General features: G+C 37.8%; 1 protein-coding gene across 1 annotated transcript in view; it reads right to left on the reverse strand.

The window, feature by feature from the left end:
* The window catches only part of FBXL17 (F-box and leucine rich repeat protein 17), a 295,248-nt gene that overhangs the window by 207,080 nt on the left and 60,441 nt on the right, over window positions 1-27,727 (reverse strand). The window contains exon 5 of the mRNA XM_074166441.1: window positions 4,227-4,334. Coding sequence (XP_074022542.1) covers window positions 4,227-4,334 — 108 coding nt within the window. The remainder of the gene's footprint in view (window positions 1-4,226; window positions 4,335-27,727) is intronic.

Here is a 27,727-nt window from a genome sequence, read left to right on the forward strand (position 1 = left end):
TTTCCCAGTCACTGTACAACTGGGAAAATCTACTACTTGCTCTTTTTCCCCTCAATATCTTTTTCCCCTCATCATCCTACTTGGCTGTATTACACGCATGTGTAACTCAATTTAAAGTAGCGATAATTATAAAAAAAAAACCTTGTTATTGTGCACAGAAAGTCACTCATGAAAGAATACTTAGCAAATCGCATAGAAGACCTCATATCATAGAATCATAAAACAGTTTGGGTTGGAAAAGACCTTTAAAGGTCATCTAGCCCAACCTCCCCTGCAATGAGCAGGGACATCTCCAACTAGATCAGGATGTTCACAGCTCCATCCAACCTGAACTTGAATGTTTCCAGGGATGGGGCATCTACCACACCTCTGGGCAACTTATTCAGGTTCTTCCTGTAAAAAATTGCTTCCTACTATCTAGTCTGAATCTTTCAGTTTAAAACGGTTACCCTTGCCCTGTCACTACAGGCCTTGTCTGCATCTTTCTTACAAGCTCCCTTTAACCACTGAAATACTGCAATTAGGTCTCCTTGGAGCTTTAACTTCTCCAGGCTGAACAAGCCCTAATGCCCAGTGTTATCACATCACTGTCTTTGCAGTATTAATAGCCTAATGAAAGTTTGTATAGATACAGCTTGAGGGAAGGAAACCGGAATCCCCAAGTCCCAACAAAAAGCACATAGAACAATTACTTATCCCATATGACTTTTCCAAGTTTGTGACACAGCAGCCTCCTAGATATTTTCTGAAGGACTATATACAACAATGTCACTCCTGTGTAAAACAGGATTTCTAATCATTTATTGTTATTAAACCGCATGAAAATCAGAATTAAATATTAATAAGAAAAATCAAGATCTTCACTTTTCTTCAATCGAATAAATGGGATTATAAAGTCACTTGGTTAAAGGATAAGACATCTACTAAATACTCAATAAATCTAGGCAAGAATAATGCAGTAACCAAAGCATGCACCTGAAAAGCGACCTGTGTGGGCATTACCCACAATGCCTTGGACTACATAACCTGTCTATGTCAGATTTCTAAATTATGTATCCCCTATATTTATGTTGTGTATATAAATATAACCTATAGTTATACATATACAGTTTTCATAGGACATGAAAATTATTGTATTATTTCTCTCTTCATCAGATATATCCTCCTTTACACATCATTTCAATATTCATTTCATGCAGGAGGCCTGCATGGATGAACAAGGAGCTCCTGGACAATCTCACACAGAAAGAGGAAGCCCACAGAGGGTGGAAGCAAGGACAGGTAGCCTGGGAGGAATACAGAGAAATTGTCTGAGCTGCCAGGGATCAGGTTAGGAAAGCTAAAGCTCTGATAGAATTGAACCTGGCCAGGGATGTCAAGGGCAACAAGAAAAACTTATAGAAGTATGCCAGTGATAAAATGAAGACTAAGGAAAATGTGTGCCCTCTCCAGAAGGAAATGGGAGACCTTGTTACCCAGGATATGGACAAGGCTGAGGTACTTAACAACTTTTTTACCTTGGTCTTCACCCGCAAGGGCTCTAGCCACACCGACCAAGTTGCAAAAGGCAAAGGTAGGGACTGGGAGAATGAGGAATCACCCGCTGTGGCAGAAGACTAGGTTCGAGATCACCTACGGAACCTAAAGGTGCACAAGTCCATAGGACATGAAGAGATTCATCCATGGGTCCTGAGGGAACTTTGCATGAAATTGCAGATGAAGTTGCTAAGCCATTATTCATCATATTTGAGAAATTGTGGCAGTCTGGTGTAGTTCCCACTGACTGGAAAAGGGGAAAAAACTACCATTTTTAAATAGGGAGTAAAGGAAGACCCAAGGAATTACAAGCTGGTCAGTCTCACCTCTGTACTTGGCAAGATGGAGCAGGTTCTCTACGAAACCATGCTACGGCACATGGAAAATAAGGAGATGGTTGGGTGACAGCCAGCACACCTTCACTAAAAAGAAACTGTGCCTGACAAACTTGGTAGCCTTCTACAACGGCATTACTGAGTTGGTGCATAAGGGCAGAGCAACTGACATCATCTACCTGGACTTGTGCAAAGCATTTGACACTGTCCCACATGACATCTTGGTCTTTAAATTGGAAAGACATGGATTTGATGGATGGACCACTAGGTGGATAAGGAATTGGCTGGATGGTCGCACTGAAAGAGTTGCGGTCAACAGCTCGATGTTCAAGTGGAGACCAGTGATGAGTGGTGTTCCTCAGGGGCTGGTATTGGGACCAGTGCTGTTTAACAACTTTGTTGGTGACATGGACAGTGGGACTGAATGTACTCTCAATACCTGGACGATTCTATGATTCTATGATTCTATGAATAAGTCTGTTGATGACACCAAGCTGTGTGGTGTGGTCGACAGGCTGGAGGGAAGGGATGCCATCCAGAGGGACCTGGACAGGCTTGAGAGGTGGGCCTGTGAAACCTCATGGAGTTCAACCAAGCCAAGTGCAAGGTCCTGCACATGGACACAGCAATCCCAGGCACAAATACAGGCTGAGCAGAGGATAGACTGAGAACAGCCCTGAGAATACGGACTTGGTGGTGTTGATTGATGAGAAGCAAAATGTGACCCAGCCATGTATGCTAGCAGCCCAGAAAGCCAACTGTATCCTGAGCTGCATCAGAAGCAGCATGGCCAATAGGTTGAGGGCGATTCTGCCCCTCTGCTCTTCTGAGACCCCACCTGGAGTACTGCATCCAGCTCTGGAGCCCCCAACATAAGAAGGACATGGAACTGTTGGAACAGGTCCAAAGGAGGGCTACAAAGATGATTAGTAGGCTGGAGCACCTTTCCTATGAGGACAGACAGAGAGTTGGGGTTGTTCAGTCTGGAGAAGAGAAGGCTCCAGAGAGATCTTATAGCAGCCTTCCAGTACCTAAGGGGGCCTACAGGAGAGGTGGGGAGGGATTCTTTATGAGGAAGTGTAGTGATAGGACAAGGGGTAACAGTTTTAAACTGAAAGAGGGGAGATTTAGATTAGATATTAGGAAGAAATTTTCACTATGAGGGTGGTGAGACACTGGAACAGGTTGCCCAGGGAACTTGTGGATGCCCCCTTCCCTGGAAGGTCAGGTTGGATGGGGCTTTGAGCAACCTGGTAGTGGGTGGTGTCCCTGGGTCGGAATAGATGATCTTTAAGGTCTCTTCCAATTCTAACCACTCTATGATTCTATGATACACAGAGTCCTTTCTAAATTGCATTCTTTGAGATGCTATAGCTTTACTGTGCAAATTACTTTCTCTGGCTTATTTCTTTTTGCATGTGTTCCCAAATGTTTTCAATTCTTCTGTATCTTCAGCTACTAAGCTATCTTGAACTGATGAAAATATTTTACAGATATGTTCTGTATAACAACAAGAGGGCTGCACAGCTGTATTTGCTTCAGGCATGTTCTGTTTTCATTAAATATGCTCTCCGCTTGCTACTTCAAGATCTCTTTAACCATTTTTATGTTTACCAGAACCTTTCTTACTCAATACCTATTTCTACAGTCATCTTTACCAGTTATAGTATATAAAGTTCAATTTTCCCATTTGAATTTTGTTTTAAAATTCTTAGCTATAAATACTAATTTATCTAATCCAAATGCATTTTTCCTCTGCCCTCCCTGATGTTTGCATGATCCCCAAATTTACTTTCCGTTATGAATTTTAATTAACATGCTGTTTGTCCACCTCATCCAAGTTATTTGTTTTATTGAATGCTTCCATTATTTCCTGCAGGTTCACTCAATTCTCCCACACATCACTCCTCTTACCTTGTATTACTTTTCTTTTTTATTTTATGTATCTGTGACACTATCTATGTTAATATACAAAGATGCATACATACAAAGTGTATATCCGTAGGGGATATACTGTTGCAGTAAGGTGTCTAAATCTCTTGCACTAAGAATTTTGCGCTTCCAATTACAGAAGTTTGTTTTGTTTGCAATGGAATCTAGGCTTTTTAAAGACTTTTGACCTGAACAGTATTATTATTTCTGAGAAAAAGTATCACTCCTCAAATATATTTTTTCTGCAGTGATTTTACATAGGGAAAGTTGAATGTGTCTGATCAAATAACGCAAGGTTCATTTATGTTGTCATGCTCCTATCCGTATTATTCATCATATGTATAAACTTATCCTTGCTGATGCCTATGGTTTAGCAATAGCCAAACATACTAGTGACTAGCTAAAAGTAGTTACAATACTTACGTTGGTGAGGTGAATGACTCCTTTTGATGTAACAGAGCAGCCCATAAAACCAACATACTGCAGCTCAGGACAATGTTCAGCAAAAGCTTTCACTGACTGATCTGTCACCTACAGAAAAGATATACAGGTAATAGTTGAATAGGTGATATGAGCACATTCTTAATACAGTCTAACCAGTTTCTCAATGAGCAGCTTGCCAGTGTTACTAATACTTTTATTATTATCGTCAGTATTATTATTTGTTTCAGGAATTTGAGAGAAAACATTGGGTATGCACACACATCAGTGTATCTGCATGAAAAGGAAGAAAAAAATATCATCTTCGGCAGAGAGGGATCATCTCAGAGAAGGAGAAGAAACAGAAGAAAAGAGAGAATGATGGTCACAAATTCAAATATTATTGTCATCCTGTTTATCTGCAAATAACCCAAGAGACCATTCTATCCACTATTCTCATGAACTATATACAAATATGAAAATGCTAACAAATTTATGTTATTGCCATCCTGCAGACTCATGCTATACCCATTCCGCACAGAATCTGAATTGTGTGGTATCTTGAGTTTATAGTCCTTTTCTAAATATTTTTACTAAAACAAAGCAACTGATGATTTTAACTTAAGAATATTACATCTGTTTCCCACATCAGACTCTTATCTGATGGTAATACACGATTGTGTCAGTTATCAGTTGAATGGAGGTGGTACCCAGTTTATTATTGTGATTTACTTGTTTCTACAACTATTTTTTTCTTTATAATTAATGTGTCTAATAAAATTCAGTAACTACGAAAAACAATCCATTGCACAAATTTAATGCTTTGTAGGTAAACATTCAAAAGGACAACATTTCGTGAATTTTTTTAACAATATAATATTGACATTGGTACACTTAAGACACCTGCATATTGTCATTTAAACAAGCTGGGTTTTATATATATATATATATACACTTTTATATATATATTTCCAGTGCAAATGACAGTAACGCAAAACTCTACGGATTTTGGGACAAAGTCTTTATTTTCCAGCCAAACTGCTCAGGAATGTTTCACTATGTCTGGAATCATTAATCCTGAATACCAGGGACATTCTGGGTTTGTAAGGATGTCTTCTTGTTGCTCAGAAGCAAAACAAGTTTTGAAATATGTAGTCCACAACTGAGCCTCAGGTGAATACATACACATGAATATTATTCCTGGTGTGCTGCGGATCACCTTTATCCACAGTTCCAATTTGCCTGACTAACTGCATACTGGCAGCATACGGTGTCCTTGGTGAAGACTCTGGCAAAACAATTTCTGAAAAGACAGCCTAGAGATAAGGGAGGCCAACAAGATTATAGGTACACCACCACATATAAGCTGTATTGGTTTGGGGTTACTGAATACGGATACAGGTTTAATGCAGTTTCCTCAAAGCAACAATCTCTCAGTGAACAAAGCCAAGCCTTTTGGGATTATGTTTTTAGAAGCCAATGAAACTGAAAACAGGCCAAAAAGGAAGGGAAAAAGGGTCAACTAAACAGATTCAATCACAAACTGGTCAGTAATCACATTGTATCTGCATAGACTCATGTCTTAGGTCTGTCTACTTGAGCAAAAAAACCCCAGTGTAGTAAGAAATTTCTATGGTTTTTATCTGACAGGACCTTACATTTTTATTTTTGCACACTCCTCTCAGCTGAGGACAGCCACACCAACTATTTGGGAATTTTGATACACTGACTAATAAAAACCTTTGACAAATACAGTAAGAAATCAAAGACTTACAAGCTTTGCGCTATTTAACATTCTACCAGCACCACAGTAGGGGAAAAAAGTTTATCTTCTCTGGAGAAGATAACTAAACCCTCTGTTTCATCTACAACTCTAATAGAAGGACTCTGGTAAAATTTTACCCTCCTCTCTCTATACAGAGGATTACAGTATGATTCTCTGTTGCAGACAGGTTTGCCCTAGCTAGTAAGAAGATGTAGCAATGAAAAATCAGCAGCATAAATGCCTAAGATCATAAATGCCTAATATCACAAATTCATTACAGTGCTTAAAACTTTAAAATACAAATAATTCCTTACATATAGGTGAAATTCAGGTGCATGAAGACTTTCAAAACAATGTTTTGAATGCAAGTTTTGGTAAAAGTTAATAACAGTAGATTATGACTATATATATTAAATAGTTTCCAGACTAGCAGTAAATTTTTTCAGTGGTCATTAGATATGCAACACCTATCTAGCCAGAAAAAGACTCTTCATTACCCCTGCATGACATACAAGTCTCATGACCTTCCAGGTTTAGAAAAATTATTTATCATTTGTCAAAAGCAGTGTAAGATTACCTGAATATGCTTTACAATTTCTGTGGTAGAGACCACCATTTCAGACAGGCTTTTTGCTACTATAAACAGCACTTTGTGTTCTTAAATCTTGACTTAAAATAGCAGTGCATTGAAGTTGTTGCTGGCTTTAGTTCAGTAACAGGTCCCATCCTTTCCTGCCAGCCAACAAGCTCCAACACCTGCAGAAGCTGATTTCAAGTTTTATTGGGAAACACTGTAAAAATTTTCTCCGTCAGCACTGTAATCTCACAGTCAGCATCCTTTCCTACACCAGTGTCTAGGAATATATCACTTCTTTTTCAGACCCTATGTCATTTATAGCAATTGGTATTTTAATAATGTAATTCCCACGCAGACAACCTGTAATGAAGGCTACTTGATATTCTGTTTGGTTACCTACTCTTAATACATGACCACACTCTTCTGTGATTGCATTAGTTGGGAAGGAAAATATACATATATATTTCTATACATACATACACGCTTGCAATTTCACAAGAATGGCTTCTCATAAAATGAATATAAGATACTATGTATACAAATTTCAGTTCAAAGCACTTGTAAACTAAATATCTGATGAAAGGGTAAAAAAAAATATATTAGGTCTTTTTGTTCTCCTTTTCGCAGGTTTGAGGGAGAGTAAGAACATATAGTAGTTTGGAATTTATTTATAAACATATGTTTTAGCATTATAGCAAAGCACAATTACCTAAACTTCAGTTAGAATAATCGATAACTGAATCCTATCTGTCCTTATTTATATATGGCTCAAAAAACATAATAAAACGAAGTTTGTATGCAGAAGTATTGTTTTTTGTTAGTCCTATTTGCATAAGGGAGAAAAAAAAATAGGTAAGTTTCAGACAGATCTGAAATAGAAGCAACAAAGCTAAATTTAAAGCTCGAGTAAGTTTATAAGACTGAAAACAGCTGTTCCTCTGCCTAATTATTTTCTCCTATTTTATCATCCGTAGTTTCTACAATAGATGGCTTATACGTACTTGAACTTTTATATTAAACTCAAACATGCAGAAGCTCATTATTTCTACTATAAGCAGGTGCCAGAAACAGTAACCTCTTTTACTGTACGCATGTGTTTTATGCTCCCAAGAGATAGCCTGTTCTGCAGAATGAATGAAAGGTAAGTGACTGACAAAAAAAATGCATGGAAAATTAGCAATAGCTTATACGCAATGATTATGCAATCTTAATGCTGTCTCTTCATAATGCAGTAAGTAACTGTATGTCACATTTTCCTCAAAGGCCTCTTCATCATTCAAGAGGCAGAACAGATACATTAAATGTGTATTATAAATATGGCTTCTGCAAACTATTTTAGAGTATAAACAACCGACATTCAGACCTACTATACAAACAGATTAGACTAGCATATTCTAAAAACAGATTACCATAGAAAACATACTGCAGTTCTACAGAAACGACCCTTGTCAACAAAGATATAGAAATTCACACCCAATTATTTTATAGATCACAGTACTGTTCTTCCCAGAATCTTTAACTACTGGATTGTCTAGATGACCTTCATTGACTTTCATTCATCCTGTCTTTCTTGATGTCAGTCTTGCTTTGAAAAAGTAATATAGGATGATAAGGACAGATTTATAAGTTATGCACTAAAGCATTGTGAATGGGAAATACGCTGGTCTGGAACTAATGGCACAGATTTTGCTCCTATTAAAAAGATCTATGATAAGTGAGATCTGGTTTAATCATTTTCTTTTTATGTATTGCAGCCTATTATATATGAATTCCAGTTCTGCATTGTTTTACAGAAATTCAATATTTTGACTATTCTGAATTAGATTCTGCAAGAATCTTGCAGAAATGTTTACTTTACATTCTATTAAATAATTGAAGGAGCAAAAAGGAACAGCTCTGAAGCAAAGATAAGTCAAAAGTGTGAAGTACAAAAATACAAACTACTTAAATTCCAACTAAAAAGCCCCCAAATTAATAAAAACCTACAGAAGATCAAACAGAAATAACTGAAAAAGAGATAGGAATATAAGTAGTAACAGGCACAGAACGAACACCGCATTCCCGTATTTAAACAGGTGCACTGCAATTTAAGTAAATCTTAATGTGCATTTTTTTCCATCTAAAATACCTAAATAGAAGTTTGTATAACACAAAAATATTCCTAAGACAGACACCCAGCAGGATAAACTCTGCCAGAGTAAAATATGTTCTCCTGTAAGTAGAGAGTCAGTCTGCCATGAATGTACCACTTAAGTATCAACTGCAGAAGTCGGCACCAATGGTAGAAGAAACTCCTTTTCTCCCAATTCCTTACTCCATAAATCCGTACCTGTCTCAGTCAGATACCAGCTTAACCATCCCTAGTTTGGAGCAGCACAGGAAGGGAGGACTTATTCAAATTCAAGTTTATGTTTGAAAAGAGAGAGGTTTACAAAAAGCTCATCTGCTAGTTTAGTCCTAAAACTTTCTTTGTGTATTTTTAACTACTACGGACTAGGGGCCACATAAAACCTACTCAGAAAACTGCCCTGCATGAAGCATGTGGACAGGCCCTCCAATACTGTGTTTTATATCACATACTCAAACAATGTGCATTTTCCCTGAAGTCCTTGCATGCCGTAAGTGATTGTAACATGCAATTAGGCTAACCTCAGGCATAAGCTCGCTTTACTCCTTTTTAGCAAAACTCCAGAAATGCATTCATTTCATGAGATGTGGGCAAGGCACTCTTCCTGGACTAACTCAGCTCACCAGCTTAGAGGTGAGCTCAACTACATACACAAGGATGTAAAACGTACCAAAAAAAAGAAATATAAAGCAACGAGATTGCTCATCTACAGAAATATTTGTATATACTGTAAACAAAGACAGCCCGGACACCATGTTCTATCAGCAGGAAAAACACTATCAAAAATCACAGTAATTAAATAGTTTTGAGAGAAACTGCCTGAGTACAGGGGTGTGTTTACATAGATTCCTCGCGCTTAGCTTAAAATTCCCATTGATACCTCTATACTAAAATTTAACCAGCAACAGCTTGCCATGATGCAAGGTATAAGTTGATTAATTTACTGCACTTTGTTAAAGGGTGAAGATGGAAATAAAAGCTAATCATTGCAAAGAATTAGGATCAGATGATCCTTCTTTGCCACACAGGGAAAGATAACACTGTCTCTCTTTTGACTAATACTTTTTAAATCACTTTTTAACAGAGGGTCAAGCAGAGATCACAGTATTACACTAGAAGTTCAATTCTAGTAAGTTTTACACTACTAAACTTACAAACATTTAATATTACATATACCATCCTTGTCCAATAAGTAAGAAATTCCAAGTAATTTTTTTTAATCACTTTTGAATTCAAATAAAATTTGATTTCATTTTTAAATTCATTTTGACATGAGGCTGCAGTACTCAAAGTATTTACTTAGAGATTTAATCCTAAGGTTCCACCAAACCTACCAGAGCACTCATTAGCACCAGTTCCTAATCTTATTTTAATAATACAATTTATTAGTAATGAATTATACTATTTTATTGACCATGAATATAAAACCAATTAATTTTAAATTAAATGGGAATATGGCACAAAAATATCTCACAAACACACGAGTCCTGATAAAGGGCTCTTTTCTTCTCCCTCCCCCAGAAAACAAAAGGCAGAAGATGTAGAAAATGAAGTTTAATAGATTTATTTCAAATTTAAACTGGAAAAGACTTTCCCTATTTTCAATAGCAGTGATACATTGTCTGCTTTCCACAAGCATCAACTTAAATGACATTTGTCATAAAAGCTGTGACAAAGTAATTACTATTGGCAAAGATGCATTTAATTCATGACCCCCTGTTGCAATTACGGAACATTGACAAAAATAAAGCAAGGGTAATCTGTCATCATGCTCAAGTTTTCAGGACACCCAAATTTCATTAGTGAACAGCAGCAAGACAAAGCTCATCTAACTAAATGCCACTGGACAAATCATATATTTCTTCACATTCAATAAAATATATGGTTAAATGTAACCATTTGCTTAATCACAAAAGAAATTCAACAACTGTCAGCTTTAACTTGCAGTATTAAGGGAAGATTTAAGAAGTACTGCCAATTTCTGTGAGCACTCAAAATAGAGAAACATAAATATTTCTATTCCTTCATCTTTGAAGGAAACATTCTAACTGAAAAGGAAGCAATCCTCATTTTTAGTATGTGTTTTAATATGCATTTGCAAAGCACATATTTTCACAGTCTGGTTTTATAAGTTTTGATTGGTTTTTTTAATTATAAAAAAGATCCTTATACAAAACAAATGTGCAATCTTTCATAAAGTAGAACACTACTGCTTACTAAATACTTACTAAGCACTTGTTTCACTATTAACCGAGAGGGATGTCAATCCACTGATTTAAGTGGCTTTTTACAAACAAGGAAATAAAACCAAAAATTCTTCCACAGTATTTTAATAGAAACCTAATTTTTAAATGTTAATTGATTTCAGAAATGGCTCTCACCATTTAAGCTGAAATGGGAACATGAAATACAGAAGCAGAGCCTGTACTGTAAGGTGAACCTTACGATATGAGCTACTCCACCAGAATCAACAATTCACAGCACACAAGACTAATACAATAATTAAAGCATGGACTCAGAGGAGGCCTTCACTGCCTGAAGCAGGATCACAAAATACAGAACCTGTTCTTGCAGTAGTCTTTACGTGCTTGATGTGAAGCACGAACTCTGTGGCTGTCTCATTTTGAGATGAGAATGTGACATCTGCCTGGAGCTTCTGCCCTGTGCACCCTGGCTACTTCAGACCCCATCAGAAGGTACTCTGTGGATGAGGCTCTGTGTGACACTATGTGCCCTCACACCTGGGAGGAAGAAAAGAGCGAGCGAAGAGGATTAATACAGCCATCAAAACAAATGGGTTCCTCTTCCTGTTTTGATATATTTCATCCTGAATTAATACCAAACTAAACAACATACCTTTAACATATTAAGTTTGAAATAATAAATAGCTATAGACAACCACTATCTTCAAACTGGTTTAAATGTCTGGGTTAGAACATAAATCTCAATTCTCAATATACATTATCTTTGATTCCCATTAACTCACAATTTAATAAAGTACAGTTTGAATGTACTTAAATTGAACAAGGTTATCAGCAGCACAAGCATACCCTAATCTGTCTGTTGCAAAATGCAAACAAAATTGTAAAAACAATTCTTCAGCTTCGAAAATATCACCCTCCCACCAAAAGACAGAACTTATCATCAAAATGTGTTTACTCTGGATTAGCAAAACACTGGTTCCAAAACAAAACTCTACACCTTTGATGAAACAGCATGTATACATAACCTGACAACCATTAAAATTTCAGAAAAATTTTAAAAATTACATACTTATTTGCAGATGGTTCCACTGTATTATAAATTATGTAATGAGAACAACACATCATGAATACCACATATTCACAAAAGTTTATGGGAAAATTATGTGTTGCTTAGCATATTTTTTTAACCGAAGAATGCATAATTTCTAAAAATTAAAAATAATATCCTGACCATCTTTTTTTTATTCAGAATACTGAATCAAAGAGGATGATGTGTCTACATGCTAAGAAATACATACCAGGCATTTTCATTTAGTATTATACCAAATACACAGGAAGAAAAATATTTTCATGTAATTGCAAAATAGTTGGTTTATTGGTCTAGCCACTTAATTTTTCCTCCTTGTGTAAGAAGCATATGAAACAAATATTCATCCTTTCTGTAACAGAAGATGACTTTGCATTGTTTCCCCTTTTAATGCCCCACAGCTATACAAGCATATTTCCTATTCTGTGTTACAAGTGGAAAAACAACACAACCCCGGAGTTTATTCAACAGCTTTATTGTTGATCCTAACAGAACGGATCTCAGTACCATTTAAAACCTTTTTGTAAAGAAATTAACTTTTATTTTCACTTCACCTACGCTATTGAATCATACGCATTAAAATTATGTATTATGGCATGTTTATCTGTCTACCACAACTTCAAGGCTTCTAAAGGGGCTGGAAGATCATTTTACAGTACACATTCACGTAACTGCTTTGTGCTCAAAATCTTTCCCTTCTGAAACAGACCCAAAAGAGTACTGTTAATGTTCAGAAATACAGGAGGCCTTATTCACACCACAAACCTTCAACTACTTAGATGTTATGCCTGCAAACGATTGAACACTGCGGTCTACTTCCTTTTGCTTTATTCCATTAACATTGACATTTTCACACATCAAAAACATTAACTATTTCATTTTGTTCATTACTCTGGTTACCTTCTGAAGGCCGCCAAACTGCTCAAACCCTTTCAGTTTACTTGGTCAAGAATCTGACAAATCCATGTTCCTTTCATTAAAAACAGTGTCATGATCATAGCATAAAAAAGTTTGCTTTGTTGTCAGATCATTGCCATAGGCAAAACTAAACTATTATTCCCTCAATACTTACATTTCAGGTAAGAAATATCAACCTCAGCAACATTCTCACTGCTATCACACAATACATACTCAGAAATTGTTGCTTCTGAGAGATTTTCACACATTACATTTGCTGTAACTCTCCTTCTAACAAAACTTACTATGTGCGCCATTGTGGTATGCTATAGGGATGAAAATTTGTCAGATTCTTCACTATGTCTAAAGAAGTTTGCTCAGTGAAACAAAGTGATAACGAACTGAAGCAAGCCAAAACACTGATGAAAGAGTGATATATCTAACCAAAATCCAAATCCCTCCATCTTATTAATACAAAAGCATATGCCTAGTATGCAATGCAATCAGTAATACAGGCTTTTAACACCTACATAGTATTAATACATATGATAGTGGTGACACAGGTATTGTAACTTCGAAGACTAAGAGGCACACAAAGAGAGCAAATATCTGGTATTTACTCACGCCTACAAAATCACCCAGAACTCTTAAGAGGAAAAATAGGATATATCCCTTTGTATCACATGTTTATTTAAAGAGCTAGTAAATACGACTGAGAAGGTAATCTTTTAAAATAACGTGAATATTTTCTCTTAAAAAAGTTAAGACACTTAGGACATTTAGTACAACCAGAAAATTTACACAACTCCTGTTCAAATCTTTTCTTCAAGTTTCAGAGATACCATGTAATTTTAATGAGCAGGAAAACTCTTGTAGCAGTTGAAAATGTAATGTAATGTATATACACGACACATACTATACCATAAAAATCACTAAAGAAATCATAGCATTTGCATCTGTTTTTCATGTAAAAACAGATCGCTTTTTAAGTTGAATCTCCTTGTACTAGCCATACATAAAACTACACAACTGAAATACAGTATGACATCACAAAGCTGGTATCATCAGCTGCAATATATAGGTAAGGCTGCCACCAGCAAATATTTAAAGATTACTACTGCAGAAACTGAAAGCGGGCACAAATACTAAAACCTTTCTTGCGACCCACCTTCAAGACACTTCCATCATATGGCATTCCATAAACACTACTTACAGATTCATCACCACCACCTCTTTCACAAGTACAGAAAGACAAGATTGCCCAAAATTTTCCAGTATAGGTCACAGGTGCAAAAGTTTTGTCTGCCCATCCACAAAAATAAATTTCATCCAGGGAACTGTTCAATTCTGAGTATGTGGATTCTATTTGAAGCCTACAGTCACCATATGTTAGAAGTGATGGGATAAATACATGCATTAAGGGGCAGAAGGAAAAAAAAGTCTTGTGTTGTAAATTATGCTCTTCAACATGAAGCTTAGGCTCCTTAACTGGTGAAAGGTCTTCCGTGTCACATAGGAAAAAGGAGAAGAAATAAAATTAAATAAATTTCCTACATAAATTTCCTACATATTGCAATAAATACAAGTTAACATGAAGACAGCAGAAGAGCTATGATTACAGCTGCAAAGGCCAAAGAAAGTAATTTCATAATTTGGTGGTTTTCCCTCTTCTATACTTCAATAACTTGACTCCACAAGAAGGAAAGGGAGAAGGTATTTTATTGAAAAATATTAAATTACTCTGTATGTAATATCTAAACCAAACACTCCAGAGCAAAGCTCACAAAAAACAGAAATTATTTAATGGATATTACCATTCACTGGCATAGCACAAGAGCTTCTTAAAATAGCTACATCTTGCTCAAATAAATTTACATATTAGCCTTCTTGGGTAACACTTATTATACAATATACGTTTAAAACAAAGAAGTAAACAACACTCAGAATGTCACTCAGATTTCAGACACAAAAAAGGTTACTGGCTGAATTTATTTTAAAGCACCTCTTAGGGAGGGCAGAGAACTTTACCAGCCTTGCAGATTTCCTTCTGATATTTTAAGGTATTAAAATGAGATTATATTCTCCCGATGAGGAGTTCTTCTAAAGAGAAAAAAGGATTAGTTGTATGTGCAGGAAAAAAGTTTCTTGCAATACAGATTAATGGACGTTATATCTTTATTACTGGCTAACAGACAGGGTGCTAGGTATTCAGTGTAATGCTTATTCATCCTGCTCAATGTGAGTACTAGAAGTCTTCACATTTCATTAATGACAAATCTAGAATATTCCACACTAGTCTAGCCTACAAAAACAAGGTAAAGCCAGAATCCAAATCCTAACTGAAGAAGGCATTTTTTCAAAGCACCTCTATTCACAGAACAGATAGGAATCACAAGTTCAAATGAACTCAGGAAAAATATCACTGATGAAATATAGCTCATGCAAGTGAGACACATTGCGTAGAAATTGAAATGGGTTTGGTTTGGTTTGATTTATAAATGATCTTCAAACAACAGAACTACCATTGAAAGGAAACACTTGATAATTAGAAACAATAGGAAGAGATTTTTTTTCTTTATAATTTTTTCCTTAGCAAACTGCATGCATTACAACTAACAAACTAAACCACTGTTACAGCATTCTGATCAAGTAGTATACCAGCTGACCTATTCTATCACATTGAAGTAGAATCAGCTTTAAATCATTAAACAGTTAAAATCTTGAAATGCATCAGACAGAAATTCATCAGTTGATGAAAAGACTAATGGAAAGAGAATGTGATTTAATATAGCTCTATAAGTTTTGCATTTGTACGAACTACGTTTGTTTTCATGCTTTGTGATCTACTTAGCACTACAATCAGCGGACATACGGTCTCCTCAGCAAAGATGCTAGCGTAACAGGTTGGGCATCATGATTCTCCTAGCAGCAGCTTTAGAGTCTTGTCTCTACATTTACGAATTGGTACAGAGCTCTCCAAGAAATTTTATGGTAAGAAGTAAACATGCTACACCCTGTGAGAGTTATTACATGAATGCTACTGGCCTACAATGAAAAGCTGCAGGAAAATTAGTCATTAAAATGGTAATCTTCAGCAGTCACTACTGTGATTGACTACTTCATTACAATCACAGTTTGATATCAGCAGTAACTGGTACGAGCGACTTCCAAACATAGCAACAATAAAAAAATTAAAACAGCAGAAATAGAGCTTTAATATGCGTGTACACAAGGACTCCGATCCAAATAACACAGTTTGGTTCAAAAAAGTTAGAATAAACATTGGTATCACATAGGATACATATACATATTCTTGCATGCACTTCAGTGAAAATATAATTTATAAATTTTAGCAAACAATTGCCTCTAGCCCAGAAAAGAAAACTCACGTGAAAGTCCTACACATTCTATGCTATAATCCTTACACATCTTTCTTTGTTCAGCTACGAATAGTACACTACTATACCTTGTGACAAAAAACTGAAAATATTAAAATAGAAACTGAGCTGTATTTTTTTTAATGATTGTACTAAAAAGCCCAAACAAAAAACAAAGCTAAACCAAAAAAAGGAAAACTTTTGCTTTGTCCTAATCACAATAGCAAGGAAAACCAATTACCTCCAAAAAGCATTAAAGAAAAGGTGTTTATAGCTGGTAACAGTTAATCTACCCAAAGTCTTCATAACAGACTTTTTCTTTTGAGTGATTTCTTTTTAACAAACCTTTGTACCAAGTAGTTTTTCAAAACACAAAAATAGAGGGATTTTTTTGATTTGCTTTAATTGTTCTCACAGTAGTTAAAGCAGTCTTGATTTTTTTTTTTTTTTCCTTTCTGAAAGCTAGGCAAACAAGGAAGTCTTCAGTGTTATTTGGTAAGAAAATGATATGGACAGTAGTCTACCTGGTTGGCATTAATTACATCACTAAATTTGATCTGTCACTGTTAAGTCTGAAGAAACCGTCTGGATGCAGATGGCAAAATAAACTGAGAACATGTGACAATAAGCACAAATAAACTATAGTCAGGGAGGCACTTAAACATATTAATAACAGCCATTTGCCTTTTTGTCATCTGGATTAAACAATTGTACATTTCCAAGCCAAAGACTGAAATAGGAAGACCAATCACCTCTCAAGGGCCCTCACTGACACAGTAAAAAGAGACAGAGTGGGAATCTATGGCTCCAAAAGGAGACAGATATAGAAACTAGAAATTAAGGATGTTTCTCTCCATCATCATATCAAAGCAGAACTTGAAAGAGGCCCAGAAAATTATGACCAAGACATTACAAAAGGTCTTGGTAAGAAGCAAGTGAGTAATATGATGTGAATGTGAACATGAGTTAGAATCGATTTTTTTATCCTTATGTGTTGTCTAAAGGCATACAAAAGATCTGTTTAGATTATTTCCATCTATTACTGCACACACGCATTCAGGAACAGTGTTTTGCTGATGAGAAATGCAAGTGGGACTGCTGTATAAGTTATGATTGGAAGCAGTCAGAATTTGACTAAAGCTAGTGCAGAACCAGACCTTCATGCATAGAGGCTGAAGCAGAAGAACCTGTCATCACATGGATCCACAAGCCAGCAGCTGACAGGTTTGTGTGAAGCTATGTATGCTGTGTGATAATGGCCGGACCAGCACAAGAGGGTGCTGAAGTTCAGCAATTCGGTTTTAAAAGAAGAAAAGAAAGAGAAACACCTACTTGCTCTTCCTAGAGTTCAGCACATTCAGAAAACAGAGATCATAACTGTTGCTAGTCTCTAGGCCACCACAGAGAAAGAAAAGGAAAAAAAATAAATCAAAAGTAAGAAACAAGCAAGCAGGAAAAAAAATAAAAATAAAAATATTTTTGTAAGCTCTTCAACTTTACTTAAATCACTAAGTCAGTATGTCTTGGCTTAACCCTGGCAGGCAGCTAATCACCACACAGCTACTCACTTAATCCCTCACCCAGTGCGATGGAAAAGAGAATAAAACCAGTAAAAGTGAGAACACTCATGGGTTGGGTAAAGACAGTTTAATAGTTACCAAAAAAAAAAATAAATAAATAAATCAAAAAACCCTCAAACAATTGCTCATGACCAACCAACCCATGCCCAGCCAGTCCTCGAGCAATGGCAGCCTGGCCAGACTCCTTTCCCCCTCCAGTTTTACTGCTGAGCATGATTTCATATGGTCTGGAATATCCCTTTGGGTCAGGTGTTCCAGCTGTGTCCCCTTCGACTTCTTGTGCATCCTCAGCCTGCTTGCTGGTGGGGCAGCATGAGAAGCAGAGGAGGCCTGGGCTTTGTAAGCGCTGCTCAGCAAGAGCTAAAACATCCCTGTGTTACCAACACTGTTTTCAGAAAAAAATCCAAACCACAGCCCCACACAAGCTACTGTGAAGAAATTTAACCCTATCCCAGCCAAAGCCAGTACACAGTACTATCAAAAATTCTCATTGTGGTTTAAGAAAGTCAAAGGTTAAAAAAAAAAAAACACAAACAAAAAAACAAAAAAACCCCGAACAAACCCCAAAACCAACACATCTTCAAACAAATAAACCCAATTACAAATAGACGCATAAAATAGCACACATATCAAGTAGTTTTTTCGAGCCAAGACAATCAACAAGATTTTTTGAAAGAAATAACTTTTTTTCTAATCATTCTAATCTTTGCCTGTATAACACCCTTCACCTTTACCCCACCCCTCCCTATTGGTAACTATGGCAATTACAAGCAGAAAAGTAATTTTTTATGCCAGAGCTGTAAAACAAGCTATGTAAATCGATAAAGGAAGATGAGCTATTACCTTACTGAAAAACACGCAAACTATTGCCAGCCTCCTAAATCTTTTGATGAATTCCTTCACAAATCAGCTGCAATTTTGTGAAAACAGCGAACTATACAATATCCAATGATTTGCATAATCAATGCATCTTCAACATCTCCAGCTTCTGGCAAAGCAATCAATTAGGTCAGCTCTCAAATAATCATCAGTAGTGCCCAAGTACACTGTTTAATGACTTCCAGTTGTAATGCATCAGCAATTTTTTTTTTTTTTTTTTTGGGGGGGGGGGGGGGTGACGGGGGGGGGGGGCAGGGTGTAAGGAGGGCAGGGGGGGAGCAAGAGCAAAGAAAGCAAGAATGAAGTTCTCCCTACCCATAAACAGAAGAACAACTCTTATTTCTATTCCCAATGTAGTGTCTGTATTTTTGTTTCTTGTCTTTCTCCATCCCCAGCTCACTTTCCCATCCTCATACATCTGCAGAACCAGCAGAATCTAAATGAGGACTCAGGCCTTTTCAGGCTTTCCTTGGCAACCTCGTTCTTTGGAAAAAAACAGAATGACCAACTGGGCAATCATAAAAATCATCTCCTACCTTGTTCCTTTATCTTTGGATAGTCAGACCCTTAGCTGTCTTAGTCTCACGACTCTATTCTTGAAATGAGAGCCAGTGTCTGGCTCTGCAAACTCACTAACTCATTTCCTCTTCTTCTGACCTCCTTAGTATAAATTATTCAATTACCAGAATAAATTTTAAGGAAAGAAAAAGGATACAGAGGTAAAAAGAATCTAAACCTCTCATTTACCTAAAGTAGGCTACTGCCAACTTAGTGTGTCTATTTTTTACAACTGTTTGGGGGAGTTTTCTTGGATGAAGAAAATGTAGCAACAACAATTTCTATGAGTAACACCCTTCACAGAATATCACAAAATAAGTTATTAAACTGAGGAAGGTGGAAATAAATACAAGAATTAAAAGACAGGAAAGGAACTGGCAAAGACAGAGATAGCAATAGACTGGATTGAAAGGAGAATAGTTGAGCTGGGTGGGGTGAACAAGCAGAGTTTGTAAAATAACAGCCCTGAAATAGGTATTAAATAGTTTTATTAAGAAGACTCCATAATCCCCAAAAAGCAGAATGCAATGAACTTCACTGGTGAGGTTGGGAGTATAATCAACACAGATGAGAAGAAAATGCCTGTTTGTGAAGAACTGGATGAGTTCGAAGACTGCAGTAAAGCAAACAGGATGAAACTGAAGAGCATTATTTACAAAGGCACTAGAACTTCTGTTAGAAACTCAGATATTACAGCTAGAAAGAGCAGAGGAGAAAACACTGGATATAACTGCCTGGTTACAGACTAGTACTATCACCACCAACTAAATGCAGCCATGTAAAAGACAAATTGCCCTATAATAGACCAGGCAAGGTTTTTCCTAGAAGGGAGGAGGAACACAATTCTGTAACACTTTCCGTAAAAGTTCTTTGCAATTCTATTCACTCATACTCAGACCAGGCAAACGGAGAAAAGAGGTGCTAAAACCATGGAAGCCAATGAAACTTCAAGAAAGCACAATTTATCAAGGATAAAGCGAGGACTTGATCTCTCACCTGAGCTAGGCCAGGAGGTGAAAACATAAGGAAAAATTTTCTTAGCTAGGGATAATTATAACCACAAATTTTATGTGGAAAGACTGGTAACAAAGACTAGGAACAAATTCAGTATTAATATTGTAAGCAATGTAACTATTTTTTGGATCAAAACAGATATACTTCCAAACAGCGCTGAATCACATGATTAGCTACAGCAGCAAGCAATAAGACTCCCTGACACAACAGGTCTCTCTTCCATATGTTTCCATGTTTTCCTTACACCAGTTAATATAATCAGCCAAGTCTCATAGCCTTTAGGAACCTTGAGATTTAATGAGAAATTCCAAGTAGTCTAGACTACTTGGCAGAATTCAATGAATATTACTACACAGGAAAATTTTGGAAGTGGTGTAATCTAATAGCCATCCTGCTGAAACAGAAGTGAGTAGTGTCGTGGTTTCAGCTGGGATGGAGATAACGAGATGACTTTCTTGCTAGCAGCTGGTGTAGTGCTATGTTTTGGATTTGGGATGAGAATAGTGTTGGTAAAGCACTGATGGTTTTGGTTGTTGGCAAGCAGTCAAGTTCTTTTCTGCTCCTCACACCACCCTGCCAATGAGCAGGTTGGGAGAGCACAAGAAGCTGGAACAGCTAATCGCAACTAACCAAAGGGATGTTCCACACCATATGACATCATACTTAGTATATAAAGCCAGGGGAAGAAGAAAGGGGAGGACATTTGGAGTTATGGTGTTTGTCTTCCTGAGTAAACGTTACACGTGATGGAGCCCTGCTTTCCTGGAGATGGCTGAACACCTGCCTGCCCATGGGAAGCAGTGAACGAATTTCTTGGTTTGCTTTGCTTGTGTGCTTGGCCTTTGCTATGCCTGTTAAACTGCCTTTACCTCAACCCGCAAGTTTTTTCTCACTTTTACTCTCCTGATTCTCTCCTCCATTGCAACCTGGGGGAGTGAGCGAGCAGCTGCATGGTTCTAGCTGCTGGTTGAGGTTAAACGACGACAAATAGTCAGAGCATAGAAACATAACTCAACTGTAGTCATGGCTGCTAGCATATTTGCTTAGTGGTTTTCACTCTTCTTTACTCTTCTCAATTACTTTAAATGCTAAATCGTCATCCAGTTCATGATGACAAATCCTTTGGAAAGCACATCAGTTTCAAAGATAAAAGCAGTGAAAAATGAAAAAAAAACCAAAACCAAAAACAACAACAACAACAACAACAACAAACCAAAACCAACCATACACACCAGGTTGAGACTCTCATCCAGTGGTCAGAGTAACTACAGACATATGTATTAGTAAATAACCAGCAGAAAATAACTGTTTCAAAACCAAAGATGTATAGTTGAAGGAGGATCAAATTTGGTATCTCCCCAAAAAAGTGTATGTGACAACATCAACATCTTATTGGGTAAATGTTTTCAAAGGAGTGCTACAAGACAAGACTTTGGTTTCTGAAGGAACAGGACAATAAACCTTTTGTGTTTTCAATTGGGGGCTTAATTAAATGAGATCTTATCTAAGGGATACACATTTGTTTCCACATACTACAAAGGCTGGTGGTAATTTTCTTGTGAGAAGTAGATCCAGTAAGTGGCCTGTGCAAACATACTTAACCCAAAGCCCATTGAATGTGCTTTACTGGGGAAGTCATTTGACAGGGACTGGAAAGACTGGAAGACTTAATACCTTACAGAGGCTGTCACTAAAACGGCTGTTTTCCCCAAAGTTAGAACCATTAGCCTGAAAATATGCCCTACACAAATAGGGAAAAGTGACTGCCTCATTTTACAGCTGTTTTTATTTCCTGTCTCATTGCTTCACTGCACTGCAAGAACCCCAGGGAACTGGACATGCAGTTTATTCAAAGCACTCTTGTTGCTGTAAGAACATGAAACAATATCTTAGCTTCACTATGAAATGACCTTGATGATCTGTATAACATTTGTCAGAGACTAATAAAATTTGTAAAGATACTTGCTGATATGATTGATTGCATTCTTTACTGCTCCAGTTACCTCAAACTAAATTGTCTGTCATTATAATGATGACTTTTGTAAGTGCAGTTTCTTAATTTTTTCCTCAGTCTTTCAACAGCGATCTCACCATAGATTGAAAGTGTTTATGGATCAATAACGTGCAAGAATGAAATACTGCATTCTAACAACAGATTTTTAATCTTTCTGCTTATGAGGCACTGTGACAGAGCACTACCAGAGAACACAATTTCTAAGTAACAGGAAAATAATATCCAGCACTATGGACAGATAAAGAATCCTACAGATTTTAAATAGTACCAGGTGCTGGTGATTCATGGTTGTCCCAATGGACAAAAGAGAACGTAAAAAAAAAAAAATTAATAAGGAAATTGTAATCCACACATATATTCTAAACATACCTGATCACAGACAGTGGGTCCTGCTGAGCTACTCAAGTGTGCCTGACCTATTTTTCCCTGACACTGAGTTCAGGTGCATCGCATGATGCAATGATAACCAGAAGGGCTTTGAAGAAGCCAGTAAAGATTCAGAGCATTTACTCTTTTGGGCTCTAGGCATGATAAAAAAATGTCTGTATTACTTTCAGCCTCTGAAAACAGCACATCTTAATTCATATGGGAACCCTGTTAACCAGGTCATGCTGACACAGGGTGCTTCAGGATAGGATACTTGGGAAGCAACTGTATCTCTATACAAAGAACAGTAAATTGTCTGCATAAGATCAGGAAGCCTTTCTCGTTCACAGCCAGGTTCACAAGTGTCACAGGTCCAAATGATCTCAAACGAGCTCTCCTGAACAATTCACAAAGTCAAAGTTGAGAGAATTGCCAGGAAAGAGGAAATTTCTCTAGCGATCAACTTTTCTTGCTAAAAATTGAGCCAAAAAGAAGGCAGCCTCCAACAGGAACTTATGTTTGGACAGGTTCAGGCACACTAAATATTTACAAGCAAAACGGACTGTGGTGGACTGACCTAGGCGGTCTGCCAGACACCCACCCAGCCACTCTCTCATGACATCGCCTCAACAGGACAGCGTGGGGAGCGACATAAGACGGAAAAGCTCATGGGTCAAGTAACAGATCCCCCACCAATTACTGCCACAGGATAAACAGACTCAACTCTTCCAACTCCTCCCCTCCCTGAGGGGTGCAGGGGGATGGGGAATGGGGGCTGTGGTCAGTTCGTAACAGCTCCTCTCTGCTGTTCCTTCCTCCTCACATTCTTCATCCTGTGGGGTCCCTCCTACAGGATACAGTCCTTGATAAACTTCTCCAACATGGGCCTGTTCCACCAGGTGCGGTACCTAAGGAACAGACTGCTCCACCATGGGCCCCACGTGGGCCGCAGTTCCTGCCCGAAAACCTGCTCCACAAGCCACAGCTCCAGGAGCCCACTCTGGTACCTGCTCTCCATGGCTGCAGCTTCCTTCAGGGCATCTCCACAGGCTGCAGTGTGAAAATCTGGTCCACCATGGTCTCCAGGGGCTGCAGGGGAATCTCTGTTCCAGAGCACCCTCCCCTCCTCCGCCTTCGCTGACCATGGTGTCTGCAGCCATGCTTCTCACACTTTTCCCCCTCTCCTCTCTCACACTCTGCTGTGTAGCATTTTTTCCCCTTTGTTAAATACTCTTTCCCAGAACTGCCACCACTTTGGCCGAGGGGCTCAGCCATGGCCTGCGGTGAGTGGGTTGGAGCCGGCTGGATCTGTCTGCATCCGGCTCGGGGCAGCCCCAGCCGCTCCTCATGGAGGCACCTGGCAGCCACACACTGCCGACACCTCACCACAGACACACACTACACTGACAAATGAACAAAAAAAACCCCAGGAACTAGAAAAGAACACAGTAAACTGGTTGGAACTTAACAGGTAGAAGCAAGATAAAGATCTTATATAATGTATCTGAAGGTGGCAACTAGATGTAGACCTCTTAATAGTGATTACTTCTAAATTACTGCTTCTCATCACCTTGGAACTCCAGGAAGTCGAGGTCCAAATCCATGCCCTGACACGTACCTCTGGATTCTAATACACAACAAATTTTATAGCAAAGTTATCTTTATAGGCTCATATTGCTAAAAACATATTACCTAGCTCTGATTTTCATTAGCCAATCTCCACAGTTGTTACTAAAGCTGCAGTATAATTCCATTATACAGACACAGATTCAACTGCTTCAGGTCACAGACCTGATCTGAAGCAATGTCACAAAAGACTGCAAATCTCTTGAATCTCACTCCTTTGCTTTTATCACTGAAGCACTGCTTTAGGTTTAAATACCTCTCAGTTCAGATCACAGCGTCCTATTCATTAATATTTTCAGCTATAAACTATAATTTCACATACTTCAATTAGGCTACTCTAAAGGTTAAAGCAGTATCTTCAGAAGCTAAACTACAGAAGAAGAAAGTGGAGTTACACACAAAACTGAACAACCCCAATATTAAAAACACCTGGCCTTTTAAGGTGGCAATAATTTTTCACTTTTCAATAAATCTTATCTCTCCCCTTTTAGCACTTCTGAATACCTGAGTATATTGCAAAGCATTGCAAAGCTATATATATAAAACTACCCATGAAATCTCAGCCTAAGAAACACTTTTGTGGTTATAACATGTAAGACCACCTCAAACTATAAAAATAAAATATATACACTACATTATAAAATACATCACATGTATATATACATATACATTAGCCAAGGAATATTTTCAGACAGGTCTGCACACAGTATGAGGGATGTTTCACTTTGTATTAATTTTCCAAAGCCAAGTTCCTTGAAGGATCTCTCTCTTTCTAATGGGATCACAATTTTGAGGAACCTGCTGGCTACATGCATGCTATATAGCATGCTGCTACAAAGAAATCCCAGCAGGCACACAGACTGTAAAGCACAGGCTAGAACAAAACCAAACAGTTCACCTAAAATCTATATCTAACTTGGTTATACAAAAATAATGGAGTGAAAACACATTTACTGTAAATATATCATTACTGGTTTGCTCAACATTTTTGAAGATCAAGTCACTTACCTTTTGTACATTTTGTCCTGTTGTTCAGTGCTGTTGCTTTCTACCAACTTAAGACATTCTTTCCCTCTATGTTTACATCTTTCAAGTGCTTGCAGATAACTGGTATGGCTAAAAATCTGAAGCTTAAAGGCACAAATAGTTGAAGAATTACTACAGCACTGACAGTATCTAAAAAAGACCATATTGTACCGTGCCTGCCAAAATTGTAACCAGATCATTCAGAAAACTGACAATAATTTTCTGATTTCTGGAATTCAACAATATTAGTGATATCACTGATATTCAGATTCAGTGTATATCTGAATATCATCAAAATTCAGGTAATTTTGAAGTTTCTTTAAAAAAAATACACTATTCTCCTCCTGTAATTAGATTTGAATGGATACCCAAATAGATGCATTTGACAAAAACATGAGAAATCTTCCACTTCAGAAAGACATACTGTTGTAAACAAATCAATCATAAATCCTTTCACTGCCACAGAAACAAGGTGGAAGAATAAAGACCTCTCTTCTTACTTGCAAAAACTTACACCAAAAGATGCGATATAGCCTCGGGGAAGGACTGAGCTACTTTCCCCTCATCATTAACCAACATGAGGAACTAGAAATAACATCCAAGCCTTTCTTTTGGGGAAAAAAATAGAGGGAGAGGGAGAGGGAGAGGGAGAGGGAGAGGGAGAGGGAGAGGGAGAGGGAGAGGGAGAGGGAGAGGGAGAGGGAGAGGGAGAGGGAGAGGGAGAGGGAGAGGGAGAGGGAGAGGGAGAGGGAGAGGGAGAGGGAGAGGGAGAGGGAGAGGGAGAGGGAGAGGGAGAGGGAGAGGGAGAGGGAGAGGGAGAGGGAGAGGGAGAGGGAGAGGGAGAGGGAGAGGGAGAGGGAGAGGGAGAGGGAGAGGGAGAGGGAGAGGGAGAGGGAGAGGCGCACCATTTCTTCCCCTTTTTCTTAAAATCAGCTGAAAGAGTTTACAGGATAAGCTTACAGGGATTTTCTTCCAAAATGCCCACTAGTACATAATTTTCTTATAACATAAGAGTGTATCACAGAGTTGTGAAGAGTTACGAATTCAAGTAAACTTAATTTAGAGCCTCTTCTCAAGTGCTATATTGTTTCTGGGAAACAGAATATTTTGTACCCAAAACATATCAGTGTTTTGTACTAAATTTGTATCTATTCATATTTTGAACCCATACTTCTCACATGTGAAAGATATAAACATCATTAAGGAACAATGTCTTTTTTAGATGACATTTCTTCCTGCCTCCCTATCTCTGGCCTTCCACTACTAAAAGTGAGCTTATAAGAAAGATGGAGATGGACTTTTTCACAGGGCCTGTTGCAATAGGATAAGGGATAATGGTTTGAAACTGAAAGAGCGTAGATTCAGACCAGATATAAGGAAGAAATTTTTTACAGTGAGGGTGGTGAAACACTGAGGACAGCTTGCCCAGAGAGGTGGTAGATGCCTCATCCCTGGAAACATTCAAGGCCAGCCTGGACGGGGCTCTGAAGAACCTCATCTAGTTGGAGATGTCCCTGCTCATTGCAGGGGCATTGGACCAGATGACCTTTAAAGGTCCCTTCCAACCCAAACTATTCTACAATTCTGTGATCTCCTCAAAACAAAGTATCTGAATAGCTGATGCTTCACTGTTGTCAAGTATTTTCCTAAACTGAAAAAGTATTAAGGTTATTAGTAAAGATATTAATAATGTGAGAAGCTTATTAACTAATTTGGAAAACATGCAACCCCAAAATGCTTTAATAATTTTAGTGTATATTTGAAGTCAACACGTATTTGGGCAAATAAAAAGCCTCTCTTTTTAATTATTTCATAATAAACAATCTATTATTCAATTATTTACTGGAATTTAAATAAAAATATCTTGTGGGTCAAGATAAATAAAGTTTAATAACAAAAATCAAGAGCTGCACGTGGAAGCAAACAAAAAGAGGAATTCTTTCACTATTTCCCATTGGCAGGCACTGTCCAGCGACTTCCTGGAAAGCACAACCACAGCATGTGTAGCAGTTGCTTGGGAGGACAAACTCCATAACTACAAATGTCCCTGCATTCTCCCTCTTACCTTCAGCTTTATTGCTGAGCTTGTCACCACACCGTATGGAAAAACCCTTTTGGTCAGTTTTGTCACCTGTCCCAGATCTGTCCTCTCCCAACCTCTTACCCACCCCCAGCTTACTGACCTTTTTGGGGGGACGGGGTCAGACATAAAGCCTTGATGCTGTGCAAGCACCTGTTCAGCAAAGGCCAGAACACAGGTGTGTTATCAAGACTGTTCAGCACAAATGTAAAGCTCAGCACCATATTGGCTGCCATGAAGAAAGTTAACTCCATTCCAGCTAGAGTCTGAGAGCAGGGTGCAGCAGCAACACACTGGGGTCAGCCACCCACCTCCCCCTTTCTATT

This window comes from Numenius arquata, chromosome Z (assembly GCF_964106895.1).
Source record: "Numenius arquata chromosome Z, bNumArq3.hap1.1, whole genome shotgun sequence".
Classification (NCBI taxonomy): Eukaryota; Metazoa; Chordata; class Aves; order Charadriiformes; family Scolopacidae; genus Numenius; species Numenius arquata.